The sequence below is a fragment of the Anoplopoma fimbria genome, chromosome 18 (genome assembly GCF_027596085.1).
Source record: "Anoplopoma fimbria isolate UVic2021 breed Golden Eagle Sablefish chromosome 18, Afim_UVic_2022, whole genome shotgun sequence".
Taxonomy (NCBI): domain Eukaryota; kingdom Metazoa; phylum Chordata; class Actinopteri; order Perciformes; family Anoplopomatidae; genus Anoplopoma; species Anoplopoma fimbria.
The window spans coordinates 2,340,162-2,366,425 of NC_072466.1; the positions used below are offsets into that span (position 1 = coordinate 2,340,162).

At 41.8% G+C, this 26,264-nt stretch overlaps 1 protein-coding gene across 1 annotated transcript in view; it reads left to right on the top strand.

The window, feature by feature from the left end:
- Positions 1 to 3,818: 3,818 nt before the first annotated feature.
- myt1la (myelin transcription factor 1-like, a) overlaps positions 3,819 to 26,264 on the top strand; it is a 48,523-nt gene continuing 26,077 nt past the window's right edge. The window contains exons 1-11 of the mRNA XM_054618422.1: positions 3,819 to 3,873; positions 4,459 to 4,492; positions 9,846 to 9,908; positions 18,716 to 18,836; positions 18,912 to 19,025; positions 19,074 to 19,215; positions 20,243 to 20,259; positions 21,290 to 21,807; positions 22,250 to 22,279; positions 23,106 to 23,512; positions 25,684 to 25,818. Of these exons, the coding sequence (XP_054474397.1) occupies positions 3,819 to 3,873; positions 4,459 to 4,492; positions 9,846 to 9,908; positions 18,716 to 18,836; positions 18,912 to 19,025; positions 19,074 to 19,215; positions 20,243 to 20,259; positions 21,290 to 21,807; positions 22,250 to 22,279; positions 23,106 to 23,512; positions 25,684 to 25,818 (1,636 nt within the window). The remainder of the gene's footprint in view (positions 3,874 to 4,458; positions 4,493 to 9,845; positions 9,909 to 18,715; positions 18,837 to 18,911; positions 19,026 to 19,073; positions 19,216 to 20,242; positions 20,260 to 21,289; positions 21,808 to 22,249; positions 22,280 to 23,105; positions 23,513 to 25,683; positions 25,819 to 26,264) is intronic.

A 26,264-nucleotide genomic window follows, 5' to 3' on the forward strand; every position in this document is an offset into this window, starting at 1 on the left:
TTTTAAAAAGAATACATGTTCTGCATAGTTTACATCATGTTTCCAGGCCACAAAGGAGGATTCTCACTTTTTTTAATGTATTTATCAGGTTATAGATTTCTTGGTTAATTATAAGAAAGTCTCGAATGGAGGAGATAATATTAATTTCATTTTATAATGTACTTATCATTTTCTAAAAGCCTGTGTTATAATCAATTTCAGTCTTTGAGACTATAACATTTCTATTAACATTGCGGCTAAAAAATGCTTGTTACTGATTGGCTGGCAGGTTTTTCAAGGCATCCATAGACATACAGTCTACAGACTCTCCCAATCACATCATGCGGTTATTTAATGATCAGTTTAGAAAATGTTTTATTGGATGGTCAGTGTGAGGTGTTGGCTTTGACCTACAGGGGGCGCTGCAGCCACCAGGTTGTGTTATATAGAGAAATCACACAGGTACAGAATGTTCTATACGTCTACGGCAAAGTAGGTGAGGCTCTATGCAGTTCTGTTGGTCTACATGCGTATGTGTGTGTGTGTGTGTGTGTGTGTGTGTGTGTGTGTGTGTGTGTGTGTGTGTGTGTGTGTGTGTGTGTGTGTTAGCCTCAGTATAGGGAGCTCTGCATCATATTGTACCAGACAGGCAGAGTGTTGGACTGAATACTAAACAGCAGGAAGCTCCTCTTCACACAGAGCCGATCCAGCCATATAGGACACTGTGACACACACACACACACACACACACACACACACACACACACACACACACACACACACACACACACACACACACACACACACACACACACACACACACGCTGACTTCTCAAGCTTGTACTTTTATATGTTGCTTCAATAATTCAGGTTATTCTGCCATAACACCAAAATACATTAATGAAGTACTGTAAAAGCACAGTATTGTACTATTATGTATTATTATACATAGCTGTGTACACCCACACACATGTAATTATACTTCTATACTTGTGAGGACCCTCAAGGACATTATACGCTCCCTAGCCTTGAAAAAACAAGTTTTAACCCTTTGAAGAAGTGAATATTTGACAAAACGTCCCCACTTTGTTCTCATTCCCCGAATATATCCAGATTTCCCAAAATATCCTGCCATACCAAAAATGTCCTCACTTTGCAAAATGTTGTGTGTTCTATCTTGTCCTCTCTGACCAAAAGATCCTGACTTTACAATAACGTCCCCACTTTATAAGTAAGTCCTTATTTTCCATAAATGTCCATATAATCCAACATGTCCTCACGGTGAAGGTCTAACACTGAATTTGGTCCTCACAAAGATAGATGCACAAGAATGCACAGACACACACGCGTGCAGAGGCAGAACAAGGACACAGCCTATGGACACACATTCATAATGACACAAATAGACACTTGTGAGGTTAGCCCATCATCTACACACACATACACACACACATGTACATGCATGCGCACACTGCAGCACACACACAACACACACACACACACACACACCCATTAAGTGTGCAGCCCACTCAGTCGTATAGTTTCCAGGGAGGTAGAGGATTTTTAATTTTTTTTCTCTCGGCTGAGCTCTTCACAGCGGAGGGAGGAAAGACTATGTTTGATGTAAGTTGCGTTGGAGCACGCTCAGTAGAGTGGCGGCCTGAGATGCACCCGGCCTCGGTAACGCTGTGGCAACATAATGGGAGTAGGCTGAGAGTTCAGGCAAGGCTGTCCAGAATTTACATTTATATTAACGCTGCGACCCCCCCCCATCCAGAGCTGCAGTGCAGCCGAGGAGAGAGAAGCGGCCGTGTTCACGTCTTCATCATCAAACTGTTGTTTCAGTCTCGTCTTCGTCTCTCTTTCATGTTGCTGTTTGCGAAGAAACAAATCTCATGAGATTTTTGTGGGATTTAGGATTTTGAAAAAGAACAAAAAATGCAGTAGTTTTGTTTGGATGGCATTTGCTGTATTTTAGCATTGCAGTGGTCTTAATGAAAGGTGATTAATAAAAGTCGCACCTTAACATAAACTCATGAGACTCAGCCTTCGCAATTAAGCCATTTATAAGCTACATTAACGTCTACGTCTCAATATACATTTCAATTTCCTTAATGTTCTGAAGCGTAGAAACGTAGGAGTAAAAAGACTGATCTCATCTTTGTTTCTTAGAAATCCTTTTTTTTTGGTGCCATTGCTTTAGAGAAGACAGAAGACAATGATGAGAATGAATGATTTGAGAAACGTGTCGTCATCGCAGTTTGGTTCAACCAGAATTGACGCAGAATCGTTAGCCAGCATTAGCTGCTCTATGATTGGATGTTTCTCAGGCAAGGATAGTTCTAAATGCGTTACATAATGCATTCAAAAGGAAAGCAGAGTTTAACATTAAAATGTAAAGTTAAACAGTTTCAAGTGAGTGTTTCTTACTGTATATAAGAAGTGGACGTAGTTGTTGTGATGCAACAAATTGGTTTGTGGATTGATGTCTCAAGAGAGCTTGTTACAATTAACTTTCATGAAGTGAAAACACTGTGAAAGCGTTAAATATGTAAGACTAGAAAACATCGACAACTCCCAGACCGGACAACGCTCTAGTAGAGACCTGTCAATCAGTGTGTAGCCCCGCCCTAAAGCATCCCCTGCTTTATGGTCTGTTTGACTCTAAATGGAGCATCATTTACTAAATGAACATCATGCTGTATTGAAGAAGACTTGAAACTAGAGATTGAGACCATAAACTCATGTTTACAATGTTTACTGAGGGAATAAATCAAGAGAGAAGTAGAGTCATTTTCTCATAGACTTCTATACAACCAGAGGAGTCGCCCCCTGGTGGACAGCAGAGAGAATGCAGCTTTAAGTCATGAAGCTTTGACTTCATTTTTTCAGAACCGCAGGTTGCCACCAGTTTAAATTAAAGAAACAGAGAGAGTAGCCTGTCAAGCTCTGCTGTTTTTTGGGGGAAACCTGGATGTTCAAAGTCAATCCCTCCACTTTGCATCTGTATTCATTATTGTAATTCATATCAAAACGTTTTTTTTTGTTGGACTGTTTGCAGCATTACAAATTCCTCAAATGACATTTAGTCCACAAGGCTGAAATGTTCAGATAAACTATTGCCGTAATGTCTGACCAAATGTTAATCTTCTCTTTCTCGTCTGGTGTAGTAAGATGTCGTCTTGTCCTTTGAAGCAACTCATCCTTTCAGGAGTAAAATAAATCCACTAAAAGACTTCTTTTATCCACGTTGTTGGCTTTATTATGGGTCATTTGTTGTTTTTGCTGCAGGTCACTGAAATGTTTTTAGCAGCAAGTCCATAAAACCTTTCCAAAGAAACACCTAATTGACCGAGTGAATGAAATGTTATGATGTACTGTAGGTTACTGAAGTCTTTTCAGTCTGTGAAAACCTGAATGAATGACATGTCACATTTTAAAATATCAGTAAAAATGTGCAGGTGGTCTCTCCGGTGTTGAAATTCCATGAAAATATTTTAATTATAGATATCGCAGAGACAAAAATGTTTGTAAGCTGCACACTGGAAGTGAGCAGACTTAATCAGAACAAACAGCTGCTGACAGGTTTGACTCCTGTAACATGAATCTGACTGAAGCTGTTGTGTTTTATTGTTTTTGCAGATCATGACTCTGGAAGACGGACACTGAAATTCTGATTTGTTTAAAGACTCTTCAGCTACAGGACAGTGCCACACTGAGCTCTGACCAGGTACAGGTACACGTTCACAACCCGTTTTTCTAGGTTGTAAACACACTTTAATTATATGATGAACAAAAAAAAAAACCACAACAGTTTGACTTTGACTTTTCCTCTTCAGATGGAGGTGAATGCGGTTAAAAAACGCCATCGCACACGATCCAAAGGAGTCAGAGGTATGAGCCTGTTTATCTGCTTTCTATTCTTATGCTTCCTATAAATGGGACTCGTGAGCTTGTGAATACGATGTGGTAAGTCCATATGAATGGCGTTCATATCGACCTAGTTTAACAAGCTAGACCAGCGGGTAACTTAATGCAATACATATAATTACAAAGTAAAGAAAAACAACTAAAACCACAATATGTTAATTTACCATCCACCAATAAGAAAACTTCAAAGACCTTCGCCGTTTCTGAAAAACGTCACCAAAAAAGTCACAACTCGAGATCTCGGAGCTTTCAGAAAATTTCCACTAGCAAGATCATAAATCCCACAAGAACGACTGATATAGACTATTGATAATATGGTTAACAAAACATTGCACATTATCAACATTACAAGCTTGGGTATAGAGCCGACTCAGAGTGTAGCAGGATTGCAAACATTGTAAGTTAAAGCAGCTCGCTAGCCTTTAGATCAGTCAAACCAGCTGCAGCCTCTTAACTTTTCTTGACAATATTGGATAGACAACATGCTGTAAACATGTTCTTAACAATAATGATAACATGAATCTTTTTGTTGTGTCTTTCTCTCTGAAGCCGCCGTGGAAGCAGTGACACAGGAGTTATTCAGGTAGGAAAACCTCTGTGACATCCGTCATTGTACTTTACCATTGTTACTGTGTTTTGGTGTTGCATTGTTCTGTCCTGGTTGTGGAACAGTGGACCGGCTCTTTACTCTTTCACCGGGCAGTCATGGGAGTTGACCCATAAAGCTTACATGTTCTTTTTGATCGGTTGAACCAGGAATGAGTGCAAGAAGTGTTTCAGTGTTCAAGCTAAAGTCAAACTGGCTTTCAGTGAATGCAGTGACAGATTATTATCTTGTGCCTTTTATTTAAGATTGGCCTACCTCTGTGTGTGAGGATTTATCGTATACTTACGTTAATTATACACAAATATGTATCAGCCCCCAGTGCTGCAAAGGACACAACAAGCGTGCCTTTTTATATCTTTGTAAAAGAAAATATAACAAATATATACATGGATATAAATTGAATCAATTGTTTTTTATAAGCAAAATAATAAATCGTACACCAGCAGCTTGCTAAAATATCTTCAAAAGATAAACAGGAATTAAAATTCCAGTATTTAATTAAATTCAAGTCAATTCTATTTATTTTGTAGAGCCCAAAATCACAAATTTGCTTCAGAGGGTTTTATTAAGTACTTACATTTTTTCAAGTAAAGAGGTAAAAATGAAACACAAAAGTATGGTTTACATTTTGTACTACCTTGTCATTTGCAAGGGCCTTCGTAATTTCAAGTGTTGATTGTTAAAATAAATGTTAATATGTATAATGTATATATATATATATCCCTCGTTTTAAGTAAATTAAACAGGCTAGAAACCAAAGGATAGCCACCTATAAAGACACCACCATACTACTGGATTAAAAGTTTGTTTCTTGTAGATGATAAATTAATTTAAAACCATGTTACTCGCCACAAAACAATTGATTACCTTTGTTTATGAGTGAACATGATGTATCTTCAGATAAATAGGTGGATTGATGCATTGCACTGGCAGCGATGGACCTGAGCTTGTTGGAATTTTGAGAAAATCAGTAGTGGGTCAGCAGAAGTGCATGTAAAAATGTTATCAATCTAATTCAACCATCACATTTTGACGATTTCTACATTTAGACTGTACAAACACACCAGCAGCTGCAGACTTGTAAATGCTGAATATCACCACTACCTGTGTGTGTGTGTGTGTGTGTGTGTGTGTGTGTGTGTGTGTGTGTGTGTGTGTGTGTGTGTGTGTGTGTGTGTGTGTGTGTGTGTGTGTGTGTTTCTGCTTCACTTAATCTCATTTAGTAAAACTGACAAATATTGGTGTGTGCAGCAGATTAGGGCTGAACCCGGTTGGATGCGGGTCAGCGCTTTACTGTAAACATGTCCTTCCTGTGCAGAGGAGCAGAAAACTCAACATGGTTCACCCAGAATTTAAATCCGATGGGTGCCGGTGAGGGCCGAACAAGACAGAGAAGCTTTGAAGTTAGTTGAAGCAGTGGTAGAAATGACTCGTACAGTAAATACTCGTAACTTTTATTTTTCTTCCTATCACAGTCACTGACTAATCTGGCTAATCTGCAGGGATAAACACATCTAAATTAATTTGTCATTGTGGTGCGATGTGGCAGATTTAGAGGGAGAAGAAGACATGTGGCCGTGATTTTTAAAAGTCTTCCATGACTTAATGCTAATTGCTAAATAAACTCGTCACATCTGTCGGCTCAGGGGGAATTAGAGCTGCGGTTTTTCTGCCGCATCCAAGCTCTGAATTTTAACTTTAACTCCAGTTTATCTGGAAGTGATTCTGTAACACCAGAACGTTATCGATTGGACAGATTTGACCTTTTCCTCCTGAGCAAACATGTCTACTTGTACATAAGAAATATCCCAATTAAGTGCAATCTATTGTCATAAACCCGTTAATGCTCCTCTGAGGATGGATGGGAACAATTCCTTATCCAAACTTCCCACCTTAGCCTGATGCCTGAAGAGTGGGTTTTTTCGTGAGAGAAAAAAGCAAAAACCGAGGTGCCAAGAACATAATGATTAAAAACAAACGAGCAGGTTGCCGCCAAGTGCTCGGTTTCTAAAACTAATCTAGTGAAACAATTCTGCAATAAATCCATGAAGGTTATAATGTTCAGCTCTTGGCCAAACCTTTTAGAAAGGTGTTGATTTTGGAGGATGTAGAGATGTAGAAATGCACTGCTTTATACTTTCTATTATTTTATCTACCCTGTTTATGTCAGTGAGGGTTTAGGTGCAACAACAGAAATGTTGGTTTAATCAGAATTTAGGGATGTTTCTGCAGCAGACTTTCAGTTAATTGTTCCTGTTGGTTCATCCAGCTGCAGCGTTAACATTTGTCTCCTTTTGAAAATGTTGCAGAAGGTTGAGTTTGTTTCTCCACTGGTTGGTTAGACCTGTTTTGCATGCAAATTACTTAAGCAATATTGATAAATAAAGGTCCATATTTAAAATGTAATAATATATTTTATACCAAACTGATTCCATATCAGAACGTACTCAGTGAATTTGTTTCAGGGTTACTTTTTGCAGATATTTTTAGATTCAGTCTCAAGTCTTTAGACAAAAATGATTTATAGTTTAAGTCAAATCTTAATAAATGATCTTAAATGTTTCTCTGCCAAGCTGCTTTCCTAATCATTCAATCTGTGTTTTTTTAATCACTTAATGAGAAGATGAGTCTTGTTTTTCCTCCCTCTCATCTATTTTCTCACTTTCTCCTTCTGATCATGTTTTCTACCTCTCCTCTCCTCTTCCTCTTGTTCTTTCTCCTATTTTTTTCCTCTCTCTCTCTCTCTCTCTCTCTCTCTCTCCTCAACATGTTTTGTTCTTCCTCTCCTCTTCCTCCTCTCTTTCCTCTGCCCAGCTGCATTCTATTCAACCTGTGTTTTTCATCAGATAATGATACAATCCATAAATTGGAGTAAATTTAATTTCTTTTTGTAATGGCTGGAATACAATGACTGAACTATTCAACATGATTCAAAGGTAAATTACATTTACTTAAAATACTTAAATTAAGATAAAATAGCTAAAAAAAAATCTACTGAAATGTGATGACTTTACTGCTACTAAAACTAGACAAATATTATGAAGGGTAGAAATGACTTAAATGTAACTTAAACTAATAATCTTCTTCCTGAAGTATATAGTATATACATTTAAAACTCTCCTTCTGCCTCTTCTCTGCGCTGACGTCGACATCGATAAGTGATCTGCTCTGAGATCAAGAAAGAAATAAGAAAAAGAGAAACTTAGTGAAAGAAATATTCAGTTGCTTTGGAAACAAGTTTCTCTCCTCAGAGGAAACGAATATGTTGAAGAAAGAAAAGGAGGATTACAGCAACAGCTTGTTAAGGTTGAGGTTGCACTGATGCATTTTGGGAATTTTAGGCATGATTGGAAAGCGTGTTTGACGTTGTATCGCACACACGCACACACGCACACACACACACACACACACACACACACACACACACACACACACACACACACACACACACACACACACACACACACACACACACACACACACACACACACACATAGAGAGCTGCGATCAATACGACAACACGATCGGTCTCTCCTCCTACACTGATTGATGAGCCGCCTCACCTTGAACGAATCGCCTCCTCTTCCTCCATTTTTTCCTCCTCTTTCTCTCCTCATTATGTTTTCCTCCCTCTCCTCTTTCCTCCTATTTTCTCAATTTATACTCCTTCTTCTTTTTCCTCCTCTACCTCTCATCAACATCTTTTTTTCTTCCTCTCCTCTTCCTCATGTTCTTACATCCTCCTTTTTTCCCTCCTCTCTCTCTCCTCATTATGTTTTGACTCCCTCTCCTCTTCCTTCGGTTTTTTGTCTTGTCTCTACTTCTTATCTTGTTTTTTTCTTCCTCTCCTTTCCTTCTGTTCCTCCCCTTTTTCCTCCTCTCTCTCTCCTCAACATATTTTCTCCCTCTTCTCTTCCTCCTGTTCTTCCTCCTTTTTCCTCCTCACTCTAATCTCAGAATTGATTCATGTTTTTTCCTTTTTTCTCCTTTTTTCCTTGTCTCTCTCTCTCCTTCTCATCATGTTTTCTGTTTGCCTTCCTCATAATTCCCATCTGCTTCATCTTCCTTGCCACCCTCCTCCTCCTCCACCTCTTTTCTCTACCTCTATCTTCTCCTCTTTTTCCTCTCCCTCTTCCTCTTATTGACTTCCTTCTCTTTCTCATTCTATCATCTCCTCCTCCTCTTCTTCCTCCTCTTTACTTGCCGTTCGTTTCCCTCTTCCTCTTTTCTCTCCTTTCCTTCTTTCTCCATCTACTTCATCTCCTCCTCCTCCTCCTCCTCCCCTTCATCCTCCTCCTCCTCCTCTCCCTGCACTCGTGATGTCAGATCTTCACCTTTTATCTCGGCGCAGCTCTCATTTTTAGCCTGCAGTTAGAGGGTGTAGAGATCAGGTGACGTTGGGTGGAGGGTGGGTGGAGCTCTGCGGTGTGATGGGGGGGTCAGAGGTCGCGGGTGTGGAGTCCCTGAAGCCCGGCGGCGTGCGTCGGCCGGCGGTCTGCGTGTCTTCAGGGCCTGAACGCTGCAGCAGAGTGACTCAGAGCTCCGGAGGAATCTGCAGCCACGACACGAAAAACACAAACAAAACACTTCAACCTGCTGATGACGAGCGACGTGTTCTCCACATGAAGGCCACATTACTGTCGACAAGTCATCTTTAATATTCACCACCATTTTTTAATTCCTCCACTTGCATTTCTTTGCCCAAGGGATCCTTTTTCTATCACTGAGTCAAATTACTTTATGGATATTTCAAATTATACAGAACAAAACAACTGATAACATGTTGGATTTAACAAAACAGTGAACGCAACAGGAAGTTTGTGTAAAACCAGGAGGCAACATCAGGTTCTTCCGAGTGAAGTCAAAGCTTCATGTCTTAAAGCTGCATTCTCTCTCCTGTCCACCAGGGGGCGACTCCTCTGGTTGTATAGAAGTCTATGAGAAAATTACTCTACTTCTCTCTTGATTTATTCCCTCAGTAAACATTGTAAACATGAGTTTATGGTCTCAATCTCTAGTTTCTCACCAATAGATTTACATTTTGTGACTATTTCACGCCCTGCCATGATAATCTACTTGGTATGTACATGCATTTGATTTGCTATCACTGTCCGTTGGCGGATGAGGTTGTATTGAACGAAGTTGGCTGAAGTTTCTTTCATGCAGTGCTGTTTGAACGACCCAAAGAACGTTTCAGAACATTTGTGGATCTTCTCTTAACACCCCTGCAACACGATCTACTTCTCAACCATCAATCCATCAGTTCAGTTTGTTCCAACAGTCCTTCCTCCTGTCTGCTTCCTGACCAATGTGTCTGTTTCCTCCTCAGCTGTCCCACTCCAGGCTGTGATGGCAGCGGTCACGTCAGCGGGAAGTACGCCAGACACCGCAGGTACGAACCCCTCGATGCTGTATGTTGACATTAAAGTTATCATTTAGACTTTGATTTTGAGGTGTTAAAAAGGAACTCTGGATGAAAGGGTGGACGTTATTTTGTCACCTGATATTAAGGACATTTTCTCTGATGCTGCTTGGTAAATTTTCTTCTAACACTGCTGTGTTTCTGGTGGATTTTGGTCTAAGAAATTGTGTTTATATGAAGTCGAGAAGCATGGCTGAGATCAGAGGCTGTCTTAAAATGTAGAATCAGATCTGATTTATTGTGTTTTAAAGTATTAATTATGGCACTTTGATCATTAGATTTTTTAGTTTTTGGTTTCAGCCATTCAGATTTTCCCATTTCTCAAAACTTTTATTTTGACAGACTCATAGAACAACAGTTTTGGGTATTTTTTTCCAAAATCTCCTTTTCAAAGAATTCAATCTCAATCAGTTCCTTAAGCGTTTCTCACATTTCAGCTTCATTTAGTGAGATTTAATAGAAACAAAACATTTACAATATTCTCCACTGACATTTGATTGTCCAAAGCCTGAAACTCATTCTATAATTGGAGGGGTTGATCCAGCAGGAAACCAAGATCACGTCTCCTGTGTTGTTTTCTGGGAATTGAGGATTTTAACAAAGTTTATACCAAAAGTCTGAATCTGATAAAATTCACAAAGTGGGATTTATTATTTATTTGTGTAATTTAAAAGGAGACACAATTTACAGAAAATATAACTGAACATTTAAATGAACAAAATATAAAATAAAATGTGATTTTTTCATTTTTTATAATCAAAAAATTGTGGGCTTCAAACGTCTCCTTCAGCAGCTCAGAAACCGAATCGTACAATAAATGAGCTCACGTCACGCTTTCCAAACCTCCTGGATCGTCAGCGTTCGCAGGTCGCAGCCTCCAGCTCGGTAAACCAGCGCTCTGTCACACGGCCGCCGATAGAAAACCCAATCAGACCGAGTCTGGAGCTGTGACGGCCCCCCCCCCACGAGGGTCACAGCGACCGATGGTCACTCCGTCCTGCAGCCCAGAGGGGGCTGCACTGCGGGATGGTGGATTACTTTGGAAACGCTGAATTACCAACAAACCAGGGGGCCCGTGCAAAAAAATGTCGGCCTGAACGAGTTATTTCAGCTCGTGTCTGGTGCTGAAATCGTAGTTTTTCTGAAGTAAACCTGCAGGAAGATGGAGTTCATTAACTCTTAATATTATCTTATTTGTTTTAAAATAGGATGAGATGATTTTATTTTCTTCTGATACAAATTTGTTCATTTCTTTCTTTTTATTGATGCTGCAAAACCTGAATCTTTCTGCACAAATCCTGGTTGAAACTTCACACATTTCATGAAACAGGTGAAATATACATCAAAGCAGGTGCACTGTAGCTGCACTGAAGCAGAACACAGAGGTTTTTTACTCAAAGAAACTATCATTTGGAGGCTGAATTTAAGGCTGTGGAAGTATTTTTATTTTATTTTGGTGGGCATATGTTAGGTGAAATGATCAGATTTAAACATCCATTATGAAATCAAAGCACTCTTTGAGATGTTTTTGAGGTTATTTCGGAGCATCTCTACGGTATTGTTTTCCAGTGTAGAGGCTCTGTGTGTGTGTGTGTGTGTGTGTGTGTGTGTGTGTGTGTGTGTGTGTGTGTGTGTGTGTGTGTGTGTGTGTGTGTGGGAGGCTGGCATATAGAGGTTGCACGGCTCAGGACAGCGGTGGTTTGACGCCCGAGGTAACAGAGAGATAATGAGAAGGGCAGGATGGCGAATCGCTGGCAGAGCAGACTGATGGAGCTGCAAAGGGCACAGAGACTCTCAGGAAAACAGTCAAACTGTAAAATAAGAGCTCTGATATTCACCAAAATAACACATCTTCTTATTAAAAAAAAAAATCAGCTGTGTTATTTGCGAGTTGCTTTATGAAATGACACCTTTTGTAAAATCTGTTTTGATCATCTCATGATCCTCATCAGCAGACGGAGTTGCCCAGTTGTCACAGAATCGTAGACGTTCAGATTTCCGTGTTTTTTTCCGGATCACTTTGAGGACTTTTCATCCACGTTGGCTTTAGAAAGCTGCAGGATCAGAAAGTTATTTCTCGACAGTGGAAACAAGCGGTAACAATCTCACAGCGGGACTGTTTTTTCCTTTCATCGTCTCTCGTAAATAGTCGTCGCCGAACAGATTACTGAAGTGACAGAGGAGGAAAGACACAGAGGTAGAGACACATAGAGACAGACTGAGGAAAGAGACAGAGAGAGAGAGAGAGAGAGAGAGAAGTAGGTCGTCTGATGTCTTCCTCTCCGGGGAAACGACGGCTGAATCATTTAATCAGTTAATCATCAGCTGATCACAGGAGCTTACAACACACAAACCTCTGATTTCTCAAAGACGCAGCAGAGAGGGAGAACACATCGGCACAATCACTCACTTCCTTGTTTTTGCTTTCTATACCTGGTTGGGAAGTTTCCTCCAAACATTAAGGAACCACATCTAACTCGCTTTGTTTGCCATAAGCGTCCTTCCCCAGCGTCAGATGAGGAGACGGATATGGGTTTGATTTTTAGTGTGTGCAGTACGGAGAAATCAAAGAGACTGAAGGTAGTCAATTTATCTTCATGCAACGTTTCCGGTGATATCTTACGAAAAAACGTTTTCCTACGAAAGTCAAGAAACACGTTTCAATTTCCTCTTGTTACATGCATACAGTCTTTTCAAAATAAACTTCCATCTTCACAGGTAACAAGAGGTTTAGGCAACAAAACTACTCAGTTAGGTTTAAAGAAAACTCATGAAACACTTAGTTATGTTTAGGAAAAGATTGTTGTTCGGGTTAAATTGACTACTGAAGTGCCATTATTGAAGTACACAAGTAACGTGACAACAGATTGCCATTTGTTGGACCATCACCTTCCCCTTCCCACCAGCCCTGTGAGGGTTTTTAGGTCTTTATACGTACTCATTCATTACATGGATCACATACGAAATGATTTCGTGGGATACCCGCAAACTACTGCGCATTACGTTTCTGTAGGAATACCTAAGAATGCTGGATGACAACCTGGAGTTGTGGCGAACTGCTCTAGTCTCTAAGGTTTTAGCCATTAAGGGATTCATACAGTTCAGACGTGTTTAAATACGTTGGACATCATGCAGGACCATTTGTGTGGGTTTTTTTGTTTGTTTTTTTGTACCGTGGGCACGTAAGAACTGAAAGAAAAGAAGAAATTGTTCCCTATTAAAACATGTCTTGCCACAGCGAGGCCAACAAGGACTGCAACGGGAGGGGGTCAAATTTTTAAAATGTTTATATCGACATTGTTGTGTTTTACATCAGCATCACAAGCCAATTTAAATGAATGGTGATATTGTTAGGATATATTACTACAATTTAAAATTTTATAAGCCTATATTTCAAACAGGAGAAGGTCAACATAATTATAAAATATAATTCATGTAGGGTTGTCAAACTCAACACTGCTTCTAAGTAATGAAAACAAGAGTTTTATGAATGAGGCCCAATGTTTTGCTCATCAATCTACCGTCAATGCCCCATGACAAAAGAAAGCCCAAACTTCCTCCACGTAAGAGTTATGGAGGCCACTGTGCTCTTGGGGATAATTCAATGCAGCAGAAATGTTTTTTTGCAGCCTCGTGCCTCGACACAAACCAGTCTCTGGGCTCTGCAGGCAGATCCTTCCACCTCATTTCTGTTCAGCTTTGAGTCCTTTCATAGACAGAAAGGTGTGAGTCGTACAAATCACGTCCAATCAATTAAATAGAGCACAGGTGGACTCTCCAACTGTAGAAACATCTCAAAGATGATCAAGAGGAATAGGAGGCACCTGAGCTGAATTTCAAGTGACATTGCAGCGGGTCTGAATGCTTTTTTATGCATTTGGAAAAATCTTGTTTTGCCTTTGTCAATAGAGATTATTTAATGTCAATTGATTAGTGAAAGAATGATTTTAAAAGCATAAGGCTGCAACATAACAAAATGTGGGAAAAGAGAAGGGGTGTGAATCCTTTCTGAATGCAACGTAAGTCCAATATTAACTCCTAATTTAGCTCTGGCTTTGGTCTCCACCACCTCCTAAGGAACAATATCTGCCTCTTTAGCTGCTAATTGCTTCACTTTTTTCACCAGCTTGTCGTTAACTGTGTCTGTCTGCTGTTTGCTGCTGTGCATGAAGTGAACAGTGGCTTTATTGAAGGCTTAAAAAAGGGGAAATGTTGATAACAAAACAGTTAAGTTGTTGGACCAAAATAAATCAAAAATACTCTGAAAGATGCTTTAAATGCTCCTTAAAGCTGAGGAGAAAAGACCCAAATGAAAGATACCATTTTGAACTAGAAGGGGAGTCGGAGAGATCAGACTTCTGGAACAAAAGTGAAAAATGATTTGTGTATCCGCCCAGTGACTCGGATCTGGGTTCCTTGGCCCGTGTTGCACCGTTACATCGAGTTTCAAGAAAATCAGGCCAAAATCCTTCCTAACAGACAAACAAACCAACCAACCGAACCGAAAACACAACATAGATATTGATCAGTGCAGGCTCTTAAGATGTAACTCCTGGTTGATTTGACGGTTAGTATGTTGCATGGAATCAGAACACAGCATGTGGATCACTAATACTGAAGACATGCAGTTTGAATCCCACGCAGGATATTTGGAGTCTGTCATGGAATTTGCTGACAATAATAAAAAATAACAGAACACATCTGCCTATTATCCTTATTAACCCTCATTCTCATTCCTGAATACCAAATATTCTGCTTTGAGAGCCAATCACAGCATTTCTCCACATCACCCGGCTGCGATCCATAACTTCTTGAAGCAGAGACACAGTTCGTGCTGTGCATTGTACTGAATGAGTTGGGGGGGGGGGGGTGTTCAAAGTCATTGTCTCTCCCCCTTTCTGTTCCTTTCTTCCTCCCCTACCTTTCTTTGTCTCTCTCTCTCTCTCTCTCTTTCATCCCCCCTCTCTCTCTCTGGAGGATGTCACCATGGCGACAGCACCGTGCGGATGCTGCAGTATGAGGACCAGGAGGGATGCAGCCTGTCTCCCATGGCAACCGCTAGTATAGGATGTGAACATCGTGTCGCCCACATTCCCCCTCCCCCTATTCTCACCGCCACCACCCAAATCTCTCATATATATACATGCCCCCCCCCCCCTCTCTGTTGGTGCCAAAGCGTTGCCACGGCGATGACTGTTGGCACGTGGCGTTGCCGGGGGCAATGATTCCACCTAACCACACATACCTAGATTTAATTATCACACTGCAGCTGATATTTCTGTCGCCTCACTCTCCTCATTGACACCAACGTTTTTTCTTTTTTTTGCCATTTAAGTTAATCATTTAAATTTCTCTTTTCATTAATGAAGAAGTGAAGAGTTTGTCAGAAATGGATAAATTAAATCTATGTTTCACTTCAGTTGTCGACCGTGATTAGACCGTTGCAGAAAACACCCGTCTCTGATTGGCCGACAGTTCTTGGCCTCAAGCGTGGTTCTGTTCTAAATATGTGCTTAAGGTATATTGAACTGCAGGTAACCATAGCAACAGCACTGATGCTAAACCCTTTGAACTTTAAAGTGGATTCAAACACAGCCTCTATTTGTAGCTTTGGTAAGATGACAATGGTATAGAAGACAATATTGGACCTTAAGAGACACTTTAGGTGTCTTTGTAGAGACAATAATGGACTCTATATGTCCTTGTAGAGACAAAAATGGACTCCATATGTCTTTGTAGAGACAATAATGGACTCTATATGTCCTTGTAGAGACAATAATGGACTCAAGGAGTCTACGTAAAGACAAAAATAGACTATAGGAGCCTATGTAAAGACAATAACGAACTCCAGGTGTCCTTGTGGAGACAATAATGGACTGCAGGTGTCCTCATAGACACAGAAATGGATGACAGGTGTCCTTGTTGAGTTCCAGGTGTCGAATGTTAAATTTGGCTAACAAAGCACTTTTAGAGCCAACTTACTTTAAAAGAAAAACTTTAAATGGACATCACTAGCCGATCAACATGAAGTCTGCAAACAACCCATAATGCAACACTTTCTGCAGAGGCTGCTGTTCTCAAACAAAATATTCAGAAAAATATCTAGTTCACATTTGAGCCGATCCTAATAAAGGTCTTCATACCAAAACCGATAAGCTATCGATCGATTATCCACACTGAATGTAATAAGCGACGGTGCATCATATCAGACTGCAGCAGATCAGTTTAGGAAGAAGAGAAAATGTGATGTGTGACCCTCCCCCCCTCCCTCTCTCTCTCTCTCTCTCTCCACATAATTACTATGCATAGTCTCTCGCCCTTGTCTGCAGCATTCCCTCGTTTCTGATCTGCTTTAATTACCACCAGAATTTTAATTGGCAGGAGACAGCAAGGTGGCTGAGGTCACACACACACACACACACACACACACACACACACACACACACACACACACACACACACACACACACACACACACACACACACACACACACACACACACACACACACACACACACACACACACACACACACACACACACACACACACACACACACACAGGGGAGCAGACAACCTATAAGGTAAAAGATGGAGGGTTCATTTGAGGAGAAGTGCGTACTCTCACAGGAAAATACGATGCAGTGTTATATGGTGAATGAAAATGATGTAACCACAGTTTCTTCTCTCTTTCTCTCTCATCAATTCCAAATTATTTATCTGCATTTCGGACATATCAAGTGTTACCAAATAAAGAATCTCAAGAATTGTTGGATGAATTGCCCAGACTTTGGTTCATAAACTCACGGCCCCCAGAGGATGAATCCTCTTTACTTTGATGGTCAACTGACTTGACCTCTTTCTCCAATACTTCTCTTATACTCCAAAAATATGACTTTCCAATCACCCTCTGCTGCAGTTTGTCTTTAGTGCAAATAGGTTTTAACACGCTGAAGGAAAATGTTGAACATGGTCAACATTATACCTGCTAAGCATTTAGCTCATAGCACCACTGTGGCCAAATCCTGTTCAGTTATAGTCTATTTCTTTTGTTGCTGCCAGTTGCACTTTTACATTTTTGTGTATTTTGTGGAATTAGCTTGTTGTTGTGTTTTTGCTGTACATCCCAAGTGCAAACTCTCTTTTACCAAATTGGGACTTTCTGGCTCCTGTAAACGTGAAAATATATGGAGTAAGTTCAGTAGCAGGATAACATTAATGGAAAGATTGACACTAAAAGAAAAAAGCAATTGTTAAATGGTTCAATGTTTTTATTTTCTTTAGATGAACTCACAGCGGTTTTAGTCAGAAAAGCAGCATCACCTCCTCCAACTCGCCCTCCAAACACAAAATAAGCTCTTTCATATGGAAATAGACTAATTGATTTCCTAAAATCCACATTAAAGCCGTGTATAATTGTGCTTGCTGTTTTAGAGCAATTAAAGCAGAATTTTCCCAACAGTTAATGACTATTATGGGATTTGCGTAATTGAGGCCCTGGTTGAATGAGCTTTGGGTGATTCTCCTTCTCATCTACTGCAGTGTTTTAACATATGGACCACATCAGAGGGAGTCCTGGTCTCTTCTTCTGATGACCCTCCTGATTATTACAATATACTGAGACATCAGACTCCGGCCTTTTTTGACAATTGAATAGCAGAAAGGCTTTTTTTTTAGCTAGAAAACATCATGACTGATTAAATTTGATTTATTCAATTTTGTGTCAACTTTGATCAGTTCTCTATGTAGCTAAACACAAGTTAAAATTCAGGTCCCATTTATATCTAAGGCCTCCATGTGGGTGGCTGATACTTGCTTTTTAAGAAACATCAAAGTCATAACATTTAAATGTTTTTGTATTGATATTGTTTTTGACCTTTACAGTAATCAGCTTTATGTACTTTAGACGTCACAAAATATTTTTTGAAATGTTGAAATCACAAAGGTGTTTTTTGAACCGTGTTGTTTGGATTTTAGAAATCACAAATAACCTTTTGCATAGTGTCATAACCAGGCGGCAACCTCTGGTTCTGCCGAGTGAACCTGATGCTTCATGTCTTAAAACCTGCATTCTCTCTACTGACCACCAGGGGGCGACTCCTCTGGTTGTATAGAAGTCTATGAGAAAATGACTCTACTTCTCTCTTGATTTATTCCCTCAGTAAACATTGTAAACATGAGTTTATGGTCTCAATCTCTAGTTTCAAGTCTTCTTCAATACAGCATGATGTTCATTTAGTAAATGATGCTCCATTTAGAGTCAAACAGACCATAAAGCAGGGGATGCTTTAGGGCTGGCTTACTTAAGGACTTCAGGAGATCTCTGCCAAATGATTAACATAAGATTGTTGCAATTGCCTCCTGCAGCTGCAACTGAAGACGGGATCCCTGTAATACTCCTATTGGGACTCATATTTTGGGAGCTTTTTGTAAAGCAATTTCCTTTTGTATTAACTCCCAAAATAGTGCAGTGCAAATCTGGTATAGCAGAAGTTAATGATCAGAGGAAGACAGTTTGGGGTTATGTTCTGGTATAAATAAATATAGCAGATGACCAAGCGAGTCAACCAAGTTGGGTAGTTGTCTGTGTTCTGGCTCTGAAGGATCCAATGTGAGCCCACTCTGGCCCGTATGTGGCTCAGTGTGCAGACGTATTTGACCAGAAAATCATCTCCAGTTAGCTGCAGGAAGAAAAGCTTTGGGGGTCGTGAAGAACAAATAATAAATAAGAGAACAAAGATGGCTGCTGATGGTGTTTGTGCCCTCTGTCTCTTTACAGCGTCTACGGCTGCCCGCTGGCCAAGAAGAGGAAGGCTCTGGAAAAACAACCACTGGAGCCGGCTGCCAAGAGGAGGCCCTTCATCACCTCCTGCACAGGGGAGGAGGAGGAGGACAACGGCGCCTACACCAACTACCAGAATGAAGCCATGCAGGTGGGGCAGGAAAGGAAGGAGCAAGGGGAGGTAGTGGAGGAGGACGAAGAAGAAGAGGAGGTGGAGAGAGAAGGAGATGAAGATGTGGAGGACGAGTTCTCGGAGGACAACGAGGAGCAGGGCGAGGAGGAAGAGGAGGAGGACGACGACGAGGAGGTAGAGGTAGAGAGAGCGGATACGACACTTGGAGGAGGGCGGGCGGAGGAAGAGGAGGAAGAAGAGGAGGAGGAGGAGGATGGGATGTATGAGGAGGAGGAAGAAGTGGAAGATGGTGACGATGAGGAGGAGCAGGAGGATGAGGGAGATGAAGACGAGGAGGAAGAGGAGGAGCATCATCGTCAGCATGGTGAGTTTCCCTATTCTCTATTCCCATTCCTCTAAACCCAACTGTTGGTTTAGTTGCCTAAACCTAACTGTTGGTTTTGTTGCCTAAACCTAACTGTTGGTTTTGTTGCATAAACCTAACTGTTGGTTTTGTTGCCTTAACCTAACTGTTGGTTTAGTTGTCTAAACCTAACTGTTGGTTTTGTTGCCTTAACCTAACTGTTGGTTTTGTTGCTGAAACCTAACTGTTGGTTTAGTTGTCTAAACCTAACTGTTGGTTTTGTTGCCTTAACCTAACTGTTGGTTTTGTTGCTGAAACCTAACTGTTGGTTTAGTTGTCTAAACCTAACTGTTGGTTTAGTTGTCTAAACCTAACTGTTGGTTTTGTTGCATAAACCTAACTGTTGGTTTAGTTGTCTAAACCTAACTGTTGGTTTATTTGCCTTAACCTAACTGTTGGTTTTGTTGCTTAAACCTAACTGTTGGTTTTGTTGCCTAAACCTAACTGTTGGTTTTGTTGCCTAAACCTAACTGTTGGTTTAGTTGCCTAAACCTAACTGTTGGTTTAGTTGTCTAAACCTAACTGTTGGTTTTGTTGCTTAAACCTAACTGTTGGGTTTTAACTGTTGGTTTAGTTGTCTAAACCTAACTGTTGGTATTGTTGCCGAAACCTAACTGTTGGTTTAGTTGTCTAAACCTAACTGTTGGTTTAGTTGTCTAAACCTAACTGTTGGTTTTGTTGCTTAAACCTAACTGTTGGTTTTGTTGCCTAAACCTAACTGTTGGTTTTGTTGCCTAAACCTAACTGTTGGTTTTGTTGCCTAAACCTAACTGTTTGTGGTTTTGTTTCCAAAACCTAACTTGGTGGTTTGGTTGCCTAAACCAAACTTTTTGTTTTTAACATAATGTCTTCCCGGAAAAAAAATCGTCCTGAGGGCCGAGAAAAAAAACTGATAATAGATTGCATTTCGTGACTATTTCACAAACTGCTGTGAGACTGTGTTGGATAGACTGATGATCTGTCCGTGGTTTCGGCATCCCAGTTGCAGTACACAATACATCCGTAGCATGACAGTCACTGCCAGATCACTTCAAGAAAACATAAGGTCATAGGTCAAGTGTCTGCTGGAGTCTTGCGTGTTAGAAGCTAATTATCTCAGGACAGATGCAGCTCGATCCGCAAGAGTCCCGTCACATTTGATTCAACATGGATCTCACAAAGCTATAACTTAATAAACTAAGGATGAAGCCAGCAACGTGCTCATGTTCTGGGTCAAACTGGTGTCCAGTCTGGGTTTGCATTGCGTACTGGATCTGCAGTGGGAGAGGAGAAAGTGACGAGAGCTGCTGAGCTGAATCTGTGGACGACCAGATGCTCTGCGCTCTCCCTCTCGCCATGTTTCCCTCGATTCTCTCCCCCCCTCCCTCTCCACAACACCCCCCTTGTCCTCAATCGCTTCTGACAGCGCTTCACGAATAATCGGGAGAGGAGCTCTGCTGAGTTATTAACTCCCTCCTCTCCCCTCCCCTCCCCTCCCGTCCCCGTTTGCCTCCTCGTCTCGGCGGACGTGTCACATGCGCTCTGCCTCGGCTTCTCCTCCTGAGAATATTTATGGCTCCCGAATCGGAGCACCTCACACGCCTCCCTTTTTCAATTTCTCTGCTCTCATTCGCCGTCTCTGTCCCCAAAATCAACAGCGAGGCTTAGCGGGGAGAGCGGCGCTGCTCTGCTCAGCTCTGGGTTGTGTGTTTTATGTGGGTAAACAGTGGATCATAATTGGGAGGGAATGCTGCTAATGTATTCAGGAGTATATGAGAAGGAACTGAGTTTATTAGAGGCTGTAAAAGCCTCCTTTCTTTTTTCATCTGCAGGATTATTATACTGTAAATGAACAGATAGTTATTATCTACAAAATGAATCCTTTTTCTCTTTTATTTTTGACCAATTACCTTCTGTTTGGGTTGTTTACGGTGCAAGATACTGGGCGAAACCAACCGTGACGTGAGATGTGTTTTTGTATCTGGATGTCTGAGAGGTTTCTTTCTTTCTTCTCCTGACAGTAGAGAACCACTACAAACCCGGTGGACAATCAAAGCTCCTTCCGATCCAGAAGGACGACAACAACAACAGCTGCACCATCATCAACGCCGGCAACGGCACCGGAGAGGATTACGAGAACTACGACGAGCTGGTCGCCAAGTCGCTGCTCAACCTGGGGAAGATCGCCGAAGACGCCGCCTACCAGGCCATGACCGAGTCCGAGATGAACAGCAACTCTTCCAACAGCGCCGGGGAGGACGACGACGACGACGAGTACGACGGCAGCAATCACGGCGACCGGAAGGGCGAGCTGAGCGTGGACCTGGACAGCGATGTGGTCAGGGAGACGGTGGACTCCCTGAAGCTCCTGGCGCAGGGACACGGCGCCATGCTGCCTGAGGACGGATACCCGGACGGCGCCATGGTGGACGACGTCGGCCACGCCAACGGGCGGCCCGGCGTCGGGGTGAGGGTCCAGGCGGATGAGAGCGAGGAGGAGGTGTGTCTCAGCAGCCTGGAGTGTCTGAGGAACCAATGCTTCGATCTGGCTCGGAAACTGAGCGAGACGCAGTCGTGCGATCGCCCCGCCCTCCACGCACTCCACCACCAACTCCAGATCCCAACGGACCATCAGATGGTGCATCACCTGAACAGGTTCGTCATCCCTAAAGAGTCTTTTGATCATGTTGTTGTTTATTCCACATACTCACATTCCCATCCACCTGTGTGTCACATGAAAGGGTCTGCAGGTAGATTAAAGCGTTATTTATGCTAATGACCCATTCTAGAATAATTACCATTGATATCTCTGTGACTCGATGGTTCGGCTTTGAAGGGAGGCAAAGAAACCGTGTGAGATGAAAGGGACAGGTGCACAACGGTGGTCAGAAAACAACAGGATGTTAGTTATTGAATGATTAGGACCCCTTATCAAAACAGATAACAGCTGTGACTCACAGATCATGGAGGCAAAATACTCTAAAACCCTAAAGCTTAGTTTATACTCGCCGCAGAGAAGCGCAAGGCACCCACGCCAGAAAAGGAAGTAATCACGGCCTATTCCTCCTCAGCGGTGTGGAGCTTGGTTAATGGCGTTTTGACGGTTACACTTGTTGTTTTTTAATTCTTCACAGTCCAATTTTGTTTGTACGCCCTCTGGTGTTTCGGAGAATAATGCAAGGAACAGAGTATTTTGCATAAAAATCTTCGTTCATGCTCGGAGCTTGCACTAGCGCAAGAATAAACAAAGCTTAGTTGGCGGATTGCTGCTTAGAAATCATAGAGAAAAAGTGCTCTTTGTAACTTCAGAACTTGCCTGAGAATCGTTACATTTTTAAGTAATCCAGTGATAGTTGTGTGTGCATTAATGGGTTAACTGCAAACAGGAACTGCTAACAGCTAATTCAGCAAGTTTAAAATGGCGCCAGTTTGTCAAAATGTGAACAATTACAGGCAAAAAAGACTCTTTGTTGGGTGCGGTGGTTTGCCTCTCTCTTTGCATGGGTACAAGGTTGTATGAAAGATTTAAAAAGTATTGTATCCCCAATAGTTATCAACAGTAGATTTGTGAGAAATCATGTAACAGTTTGATGTAGAAAATATAAGTGAAGATTCAGCTTTTATTGAAATATTTCCACTGGAAGGCCAGATGTCGCTAGGGCGTTTATTGATTCAAAGGAACAAAACAAGTTAAATATAATGAGCTTTAGTGTATCACAAACTGACATTGACAGTTATTTCAGACTGCACATCAAAAGGTTGAACTTCTACCTCTAAACAGTTTGTGGTTTCTTGAGACGACCTCAACTCTTAGCCTCAGTTTTCCAGTAATTTGTCACTCACTGGAGGTAATTTCTCGTCAGGTATGACAGCTGTCAGCAGAGCGCCCAGGAGGAGCACAGGGCTCTGGAACGCAGCTACTCCGACATGGTGAACCTGATGAAGCTGGAGGAGCAGCTGAGCCCGGGGTCCAGAGGTTACCCGACCAGCTGCAGCCAGGAGGGCGACGAAGACACCACGTCGGTGGCCTCCGACCGCTCCGACGAGACCTTCGACATGGCCAAGGGGAACCTGTCGCTGCTGGAGAAAGCCATCGCCCTGGAGTCGGAGAGGGCGAAGGTCATGAGGGACCGCATGGCCTCGGAGCACTCGTTGCCCCGTCGGGATCACCATCACCATCGGGGCCACGGAGAGCATAGCTCCAGGCTGAGCTGCGCCGGCGAGGAGCGCAAGTCCAGGATGCATCACGACGGGATGAAGAGGTCGTATTACCCTAAAGGTAGGCCGCAAAAAACCCACTCACTGACCCTCAGTGTGTCATCATTGATCTGGAAACATGTATACATCTTGGTATATCACATTTCGTGTTTTATCTGTGGACAATTTGCTCGTGGGGAGTTTTGCCTCCATTGTGTCTTCATTCACTTGGTCCTACACTCAGATATTTTAACATCTGTGAAAGAAAAACTATATATTTTTTTTTTTCCCGTGCCAGGACTATTTTTACCACGGCGGCTGGACTTCCAGAGGCAAATATAGTTCAGCCAGTCAGTCAGTGTGTGTAGCTCTACACCACCAAACTACATCTGTGTTCACTGCACCCGAACAACAACCATTTCATGGCAATTTTAAAAGAAACGTGTTGCGGTATAAGTAAATAATAAACTGAACAAAAAAAGTCCCACTGTCAGATGATGAAAACAATAAAAACACTTTGTTTCTTTCTAACATAAATTCCCATTATGTTTCCTTTCCAAATTCTGCCAATTCTTCGCATCACCTCTTTGCATCAGATGTGACCTGAATCTGCTTTTCCCTCCGAAGATCTGACCCCAGGTCAGCGAGGAGGAAGTTTATCTTGTCTGCCTGACTTATTGTAATCCTCAACACTGCAGCCGCCGCAGGCTGTCAGAGCTGTAGCAGGAAACAAACACATAACTGTAACTTTAATGTTGGTCCCCCCCCACCCTCCTCATTGGAACATTTCTGTGCGCATCGGATGAGTTTTCTGACCCCTTGGCTCTTTAAACCTGTTAAAATCCCATTGTGTTATTTTAGAAATGTTGCACATGGCCGCCGATGAGATAATGGGCGCTAATTTGGTGCATTCAGGAGCAACACAGTTTCTTTTTTGTTGTTTCGCAGATGCTCAGTTTTCCTCTGACAGCAGCTTATGTTGTTAAAATAGGCCGGTGTGGGATCTTCAGACGGCCGGCTTGTCAGGCATGAGTAATGGCAATCTGCACAGCCCGTTAGGAGAGCAAATCCATCTGTGGGACGCTATCTGCGGCCTATTTCTCTAAATCCACTCAAATACGACTCCCTCCCGGCGGCGTTGGAGTCGGAGCTATGCGGTTATCAGCCTCACATTGGCTTCAGATGGCTTGTTTTTATGTTTTTATTAGTCCACAGGAAAGCTTTCATTATGATCAAGAATCTCAACGAGGACGTTAAACTCATTCCAGGAGACAATTTTGTGTCCCAAAGTGGACGTGAGTGCTGAAGATTCCCGCCCAATTAACCCAGTTCTGCACCATTAAATATGCTATTTTGTTTTACTGACTTTGTGTTCATGCTCGCTGATTTCTTTTTGGGTATCTGTTTTGTTTTGTTTTCCAAATCCCTCAGACAAATGTCATTTTCAGTTGACACCGTAGATGTTGCTGCTGAAATAAGTCGATTCTAGAGTTGTTCACTTCTACTAATCTCATCTGTGCTTGTCGCAATATTTCTGTCATGGCTAGGAAGCTACGTATGAAGATGACATATCCCGTTCTTAATCCTACAAACAAAGCTCTGATTGGTCAATTATTTCTCCAAACACCTGAAACAGCCATCAAGAAGTATAACATCAGACCTACAGAGAGGCAAAGTCCTGCCCCGTCCAGTTGACGACTTGCCCTATATTTTGGAAAAAATATACGGCCAGGACAAATCATTTTTTGATCCCGTTTGATTGTTGCCATTAACTATACACACCATGTTTGTCAATTTAAAAGATAATTTTTCACGTTTAGAAAGCCTCATCTTGTCATTAAACTGTTGAAGAACAAGACTGTAACAAATACACAATTGATAAGACATCCAAGACAAGAGAGGGATGTCTTGAAGTGCAAAATTATATTTATAAACTGACAAACACCATATGTGTAATTCATGGCACAATTCAAAGGGGATCCAAAAAAGATTTGTCCCTCACTGTTGACAACCGCTTATATTTATTTCTGAAATGAGGTCCCATGGGGGGACACCAGAAGGGGAAGGACTTCACCTCTCTTTTTGACTCTCTAACAAATCTGACATGTGGCTGGCAAATCAGAGAACCAACACCAGGCTATTAGCCAAATCTAGCACCCACACATGGAGTTGGTCCTGTTGATGCCAGAAAGCCGCCGGTTGTGCCGACACTCGGTGACCTGTTGACTCACCTCGTCTCTCTGTCCCCTCCAGACTCTTCCAGGGGGGAGAAGAAGGAGAGCAAGTGTCCGACGCCGGGCTGCGACGGGACGGGTCATGTGACGGGTCTGTACCCGCATCACCGCAGCCTGTCCGGGTGTCCTCACAAAGACCGGGTCCCTCCTGAGAGTAAGTCCCTCTGCCTGGATGTCATGTTACAGAAAACCCACTTTTAAACAAACAAACAATCAACAGTCTGACAAGTCATTTGGGATCGATACGTTCTTCAGTCTGGTGGTTTTGTGGTTTCATCATTTCTCAGAGGTGGAGCAGCTTTGTTGAACCACAGTCGGGGAGCTTAAGACCCTCAAATGTTGTGTTCTCTATAAGATAAAGTTGGCGAAAATATGAAAATGAAAAGAGAAACTGTGGCGTAATAAATATAATTATAAAATATCAAGCTTAGGCTACAACTACTACTTACTTTTGTCATGTGACATGCTACACATCGGTTAGATTCTCCACAGTTCAATCCTTGAATTCATTTTTACAGAAACCATGAGCACCAAAGTATAATTTATTCAGATTTACCGGCGTGGTAAACAACATATACAAAAATAAATTGGTGACTCCTG